The following is a 7,439-nucleotide window of genomic DNA, read 5'->3' as shown; positions in this document are numbered from 1 at the left end:
TAATTCAGAATATTGGGTTAATGCAGTGTGTAATGACAAGGCGAAATCTATTACAATATAGTTCCTTGATTCGAATTGGAGTTTAACTCACGTGAGTGCACGGATTTGTCTTCAAGCAGACCACCATTATTTATCATAATTTATTTGTTTGTGTGTTTATATGTACCGATATTTTTAAATATATATAATTGTCAACGAAATTAACAATAATTTAGAACAAAAATATTTATAGCCGTTGTTAATCGAAGAAAAGTCTCAAGAGTTGTAAATTAATTTTCCTTCAGCAGATATTCAAAACAGAAGTCATTAGAACCGGGAAGCGATACAAAACGTTGTTTCAACGTCAAACTGATGCTTCACCCGTTTCGCGATCCTTGCTATTACGAGGCCGAAGACAATCGATCGAAATATTATTCGAATATAATAAGGAATCTTTTAAAACGAGATCCTGCTGTTGAAAATTACGAAAAACGTGAATACATAGAGAACAGATAAATATTTTGCCATTAAATAATGGCAAAAGATTATTGGCGTTTATTGCTTGTTGCCCTAATGGCGTTAACTGAAGCTGTTGCTCACGATTTGCGACATTTGAACGGGAACGCGACGAGACACCGCAGGAGTGGCGGATATCCCAAGTTTCCTCAAGAGACAGCGGAAGACGATTCCAGCAGTGCAGGCAAGTGCTCACTAATAACTAACACCAGTAACAGCACCATTCTATGTCAGTCTTTCTTTAATTATAAAACAATTTCTTTCTTCACTGTTTAAAAATATAAGTTTGTGTTCTGAAACTTTACAACACGCTAGTAATGATTTACAAAAACCTAGTATTTTATTAAGTAATCTTTTGAATAGACTGTGCGAATTAACATATGAAAATTTATTGAAATAGTTGGTTGAAGAAGTACAAATAATTTGCAAAAAAGATGGATTGCAATAACTATTTTTAAGAACAAAATACAAAAGATAATGAAGCGTTATTATCACAAGATCAGAGAATTTTAGACCCGAAATCTTATTTTAATGTATACTATTGTTGTTTGGATATATTAATTTCACAAACCAAACATAGATTTCATAACTTTTGCGACGTAAGTAGTAATATTTGTCTTTTTGAAATCGAGAATTAATAAACGTTTCCGGAAAACTGTCGACTTACTGTAAAGAAATATTGTAAAATATCTCATATAATCATGATCAATTGATAGTTCTAGAAATAGGTTTGAATACAGAAATCTAAGAAATTTATTTCATTAAAGTACAATGATGGATGCAATAGGCTTGCATCCAGTTTTACCAACGAAATAACAGTATGCATTTTTTCTTGGCCCTTAATTACAATTTACAATTAAAATCGCAACTGCTAAAAACTTTCTTTTAAATTAAAACTAATTAAGAATTACGTAAATACTTTAGGACATAACTGTCTATGTTCCTAGAGACAGAAACTTTATAAAATTTAAAGATCACTAAATAAGTCAGTTTTTCAAAAGTAATGTAAGAAGAGAGAAATATATATGGAATCATTTGTGAATAATTCAGAAAATTAGAGTCTTTTCAGTCCTTCTATGTTATTTAGACAACGTAACGTAGAAGGCACCATTATTATATTGTCTAGGGAAGGCACTCTTCTTGTCGAATGGGTTCTATCCACTTTTCTTTACTTACTTGGGATAGATATGGGAAAAATTCTATACTTATATATTTATTATAATTATTCAAAACAAAATCATACTGAATACTTGCGGTGTATGACATCGTGCCTTAAGGCAAATTGCTGGAACTTCCCGTACTGTAACGAAATGTTCGAAAAATATTAAATGTTTCCAAATAGATTATTATGAATATTGTAACATTGTCTAATATTTATAAGAATTATATAAACTGAATTACAGAGTTGAATTTATTTGTTTAAAGTATATTAGAACTTTAATCAGAATTAAAAATAAAATCTAAATTATTTTCGATATACGAAAAAAGTATTAAAAAAAAAAACAAACAAAAATTAAAAAAAAAATTAAAACAATTTTTTTTCTAAAAGTAATTATTTTGTTGAAACAAGCAGAAAGTTCTTTGAATCATTCAAATCGGACGCTTAGTTCTCTCAAAAACTGCTATTTTTTGCACATTTAGCTCTGTATTTTTGAAATGGCTGGACCTGCCTTTGCCAAAAACTAATCGCCTCTTCTCCTAATCATTACAAATTGGATGTTGTTTAGATCATCCAAATCAGATACGCTGTTCTCTCAAAAACTCTATTTGTATTTTCTGCACTTTTTGCTTCATATCTCCGTAACAGCTGGACCTGCATTTGCCAAAAACTAATCAACACATCAAGTCGGTTGATTCGTGCGCCCGAAAACGTGGACGAAAAAATGCGGACATACAAAACACACACACACATCCATTTTTTCTGAGGTATGCCAAAATGTTCCGAAACCTTCAAAACGTCGAAAAATGCAAAAAAAATCATTTTCGATTTTCGGCCCATTACTATAATAAGAGTAAAACATAAAGTTATTCGACACGATTTACCTATAACTTTGCAAGGAATTGAATGAATTCAGAAAACATAATAAATAACTTATATTAATTTTACAAATGGTTTTACAAAAATTTACAAATTAATTTTAATCTATTTAAATTATAAAATTATTATTTAATAAGTATTGATATTGATTTGATTCATTTAATTTACAGCCGTCAGTATAGAGAGTCTCAGCACAGATGACTCTGACGAGTGCGGGACCAGGAGCGTCGTGTATCAGCCTCAGCGATCTGGCAAAATAGTCGGCGGGCACGAACCACCTTATGGGGCTTACCCGTGGCAGGTAATAATTACTGGAATAGCATATTTATATCGTGAATTAAAAAAATATTAGTTAGTAAAATACGAACACGTCACACTATTTTTTCCATCAACTTTATCAAATAATATTACAAATTTCGAAAAAAGCGATTTTGCTGAAAAAACATTTCTATTCTAAAAAACCATAAAAGAATATATATTTATTCAGGTCGGTATTCAAGTATATAGTTATGACAGCGGACAATTTGATCATCATTGCGGAGGCGCTGTCGTGGGTCATAGACTTGTCTTGACTGCCGCTCATTGTCTGCAGGTGAATTTTATTCAGTTAATGTATATTTCACTTAATTGTTTTATTTTTTATTGATCTTGTAAGGTAGTATTGTTAGCAATTCGTAACACCATCGACATTCTAATATTAAATATTTTACAGTCATGTATATGATTATATAATATATATAATTTTATTTATTACTGGGCATTTTGTAATGCTTTCATTCGCATTTTGTTTCAATTTACATTATTATTTATAAATATTTAATTCAGTCTTTATTTGATATTTATATCTCATGTTAAATAATTGAATTTATATGAACATTTCTCAAAAGATGTACAACTTTTGTATTATGCTTATTTATTCGGTAATGAAGGCTTTTGATATATTTTTTAATTGTACTAAACTTTTCATAACTCTTGTAGTCATTTAAATGTTTTTATATGATGTTATATTTGAAATATGTAAGGTTGAGTTATAAGTTCAGACTTCAAGTTATCTGTTGATTTTATTCAAACACTAGATGTTTCTTTTCATTTAATTGACCGATTCATCGATGGATTCATTGATTGATTCAACGATTGATTTATTGGATATTTGATTTATCGATTGACTGAATCTTAAATATAAAATATGTGAAATATAATTATCTGTTTACAAAAAGGTCCCACTACCGATAGAACAATTACGGCTTGTTACCGGTGATCATCGATTAGGGCGAAAAGATCCACATGAACATATGTTTCGCGCAGAGAAAGTTCTAATTCATCCTGAATTTCGAAAATGTAAGTTTTTTGTAAGCGATTGGTATAGATATTTATGTCACTAATACGTTAAACACTTGTAACTAATTAAATAGGTACGTTTTCATTCCAAATAAACCGCTTTTCCTTTAAATGATTGATTGTTGAATATTTAAATGACATTTTAGATGGGCCGTATAGCAATGATATCGCTTTAGTACTAGTACGTGCAGCATCTGATTCGGGAATCGTATTTGATTCACATGTGCGGCCAATCTGCTTACCGGATGGTACACCTACGCCGCCCCCAGGTACTTGGTGCTCTGTATCTGGGTGGGGGGCACAAAAAGGTATTTTAGTGCAACAAATAATTTTACTGATATTACTTATTTTTATGAAAATTATTCTTATTTTTTACCCTCTCTTAATAATGGTCACTTAACATTCAGCGGAAGATAAAAACCGACCGGCGCCCGTACTACGGGCGGCTGCTGTGCCATTGTTAGACTTGCGTACCTGTCGCATGAGTGGTGTCTACGGCGGCAGACAGCAACCTATTTTGGATACTATGATTTGTGCAGGTCAGTGAGTTATTATCATATTTAACTTGTGTTTAAAAAAATCCGTAAAATCGTTTAATTTATTAAATTCACTTGTTTTTTTTTTTAATACTTGCGGTAAATCTTTTTTATTGTCGGAAGTATTTCCATCTTCAAGTTCGTCTACGAGCGCGATATATAAGTATTCAATAGAATATGATTTATTATCTGAATTATTGACACTAGTTTACTAAATTTTCTATTAAGTAGTAAGAACTAAATTTTTTTTATTTAATTTATTATGCAATCTGTTTTACATAGGCATTAACATTAAGCAGAGATTGCTAACAATAATCTTATAATATAAACAAGAAGATAGTAGCAACACCCAGCGGCGTGTCTACTTGATATAAGAACTAAATATTAACTTATTATTTTTTATTTATACCCGAAATAACTTTTCAGTTCAGCGTTATTTCAAGTCACGAGTAATTGCTCAATTACATTTATCTACTTTGTTTTTAATCAAAATGTTTGTGATATTGATAGTACTTTCATTCAAGAGAATTTTGGAATGAATTAAAAATTATAAAAAAAAATATTTTAAGCACCTCACACCGAATTTAATTGAAGTCTACTATAGATCTATCAAAAATCGTGTCATTCTCAGTTTTTTATTTGTTTACTCGTTTTTTAGTTTGAAATTAACAAACACAGTGTTACCCCGCACATCGAAGGACGCTACGCGTAACAAACTTTTTTTCGTCGCAAACGTTTCACACAACAAACTTTGCTTCACACAACACACAACGTACTAAATCGTTGTCATTTGTAGTAAAAAAAATATGTTGCTCAAATTATTCCAAAGTGTGTACCTTGGAAATGTTTGTCTTCGCTGTGAAAATACGTTGTATCTTGTTGAAAAAAAACTCACACTTAAATCATCTCGTTATTGGATAATTCACGTTTACAATCCAAAGGTCTCAAGAAAATTGCATGATCAAAAGCCTATGGAGATAAGACCAGTTAGCAGATTTCTAGTGCGTAAAGTCTATATAGGAATTTTGGTCAAATGCAAGAACTCATACATGTTTACTTTTCAAACATGACTGATGTTAAGAAGATCAAATTGTGCAATGATAAGCTCATTTGCGGTAGGTTTAAATAAGAAAGTAAAAAAACTACTATCGACAGTTTCTTTAAAAATTCTGGGCAAAAAAGGTAGCAGTACCACTCTAATATAATAACTTATTTTGTAAGTTTTTAGTATTAGTTTTTTCTTTTATTGTCTTAATTGTATGTAAAATATATCTTCTATGGTCATATTTAAAACTACAGAACGAATTAATTTAATTCTCAAGTATTTGTATGGAAAAACGAGTATCACATAGCAAACTTTTCGCATAACGAACGATTTCTCGGAACGAATTAAGTACGTATTGCGACGTATTACTTTATTTTACAATCCTAAATAAATGCATGAGGACACTTGACCACGGCACTTTAGAGATTTTTTTTAAAAGGAGCCTTTTAAAATCGACATAGCTTAACAATTAGTCTTAATTCTACAAAACTTGGGACAATTTTGTTATTATTTTTTACTGTGGTGCCAGAAATGTTATCTAAGGTTATGGTTTTGAAGTTTAAATGAAATAAAATACTAAAATTTAACCAGAACAATCAAAAAAGCATCCCGTGTAAACTTGACTTTAATATTTGTCAGTTATAATATATTTCAAATAAAAAATAATATAATAAATTGTAATTATTATTGATTAATAGGAGTTTTGCAAGGTGGAGTAGACGCTTGCGGCGGAGATTCGGGTGGGCCGCTCGCCTGCGAGCACGGAAACAAGTTCGTCTTAGCTGGCGTCGTAAGTTGGGGCGACGGATGCGCGAAGAGGAACAGGCCGGGCGTGTACACGCGCGTCGAATCATTCATCGATTGGATTCATTTGTCTATAATGCGCCTTGGTGTCATACGGTGAACGGGTGAACGTTTCGATTTCAAATTCAAATAGAAATCGAACGAGTACGAACTGAAATAGACGGTAGAGCGGGGATCAAAGGTCCGCGGGTGAAAAGATCTACCACCGATATCTCAAAAACTAGTAATGTTAGGAATATTTTAATAAATATATTTGAAAGTAGAGGAAACAAGATGTATAACCGGCCATCACCTTGATTCTTGCGACGTCGTTATCGTAAGATAAAAGGCAATGTTTGAAAATCCATAACAAAAGTATTTTTTTTCGTTGTTAGTTATTTTGGTTGTGAACGCTGTTGTTAGGTTTACGAGACCTTAATATAATTTTGAAGTATATGTTATTTCATTGTTTTTTAATATGTATTGGTAATATTAAGTTAGACTGTTTTTTTTATATATGCTCTATAAAAGCTTACACCTGGGCGGGGTAAAAAAAAAACAACTGAGTCTTAACCCTGGCAAAGGAGTAAACGGTAAAAAATAGTAAATAAAAAAAGAAATTAGGTTAGAAAAAGAATTACAAGAGATAAGTTAAATTAGTTATTCCAACTCTGCTGATGAATATTTCTGACGACATACTAGATCAAGGTCATTTACAGTGATATATATCTCTGTAAAAATTGCACCCGTGAAATATACATTTTGCATTGGTTGAATAATGTAGCTATTATTTTGTGAAATCATTTTAAAATTAAAATAAGACGTTGGACCTGTTCGCCCTTGGCCGTCTCAATTTACCCAGCCTATGAGGTAAAACGGACCAAGGTAACAAATTTTTTAGAAACAGCAAAAAAACACATTTCTACAATGATGAATTAGCTCGGATTTTTACTGAACATAGTCAAATAGTTATTTGCTTGATATGTGTAATTTGTGCTAATTAATTGGTTTAATTTTCACAGTATAATTGCTCAAAGATAATTTTTTGTGTCCCGCCCTACCCTATAGATATAAAGTATAAACACAATAACAATACGTTTTTCAAGCGAAATGAAACTTTAATGTGTGATTTTTCAACCATGTTGATATTTTTTTAAATAAATAACTATTAATATTAATATGATATAAGTAAACTAATTAGTTT

General features: G+C 31.0%; 1 protein-coding gene across 1 annotated transcript; it reads left to right on the top strand.

Annotated features, from left to right (window-relative positions):
* The first annotated feature begins 513 nt into the window (after positions 1 to 513).
* LOC113375502 (serine protease 33-like) lies at positions 514 to 6,356 on the top strand. Its single transcript, XM_026615432.1, has 7 exons — positions 514 to 679; positions 2,704 to 2,834; positions 3,021 to 3,125; positions 3,751 to 3,871; positions 4,018 to 4,179; positions 4,279 to 4,410; positions 6,151 to 6,356. Exons 1-7 carry the CDS (start codon positions 514 to 516, stop codon positions 6,354 to 6,356), a joined length of 1,023 nt encoding a protein of 340 aa, XP_026471217.1.
* Positions 6,357 to 7,439: the final 1,083 nt, after the last annotated feature.

Source organism: Ctenocephalides felis, unplaced genomic scaffold (assembly GCF_003426905.1).
Source record: "Ctenocephalides felis isolate EL2017-DRISC unplaced genomic scaffold, ASM342690v1 CF-g0.4_SCAFFOLD_01886, whole genome shotgun sequence".
In the NCBI taxonomy this organism is placed as follows: domain Eukaryota; kingdom Metazoa; phylum Arthropoda; class Insecta; order Siphonaptera; family Pulicidae; genus Ctenocephalides; species Ctenocephalides felis.
This window is presented reverse-complemented; position numbering and strand designations above follow the sequence as displayed.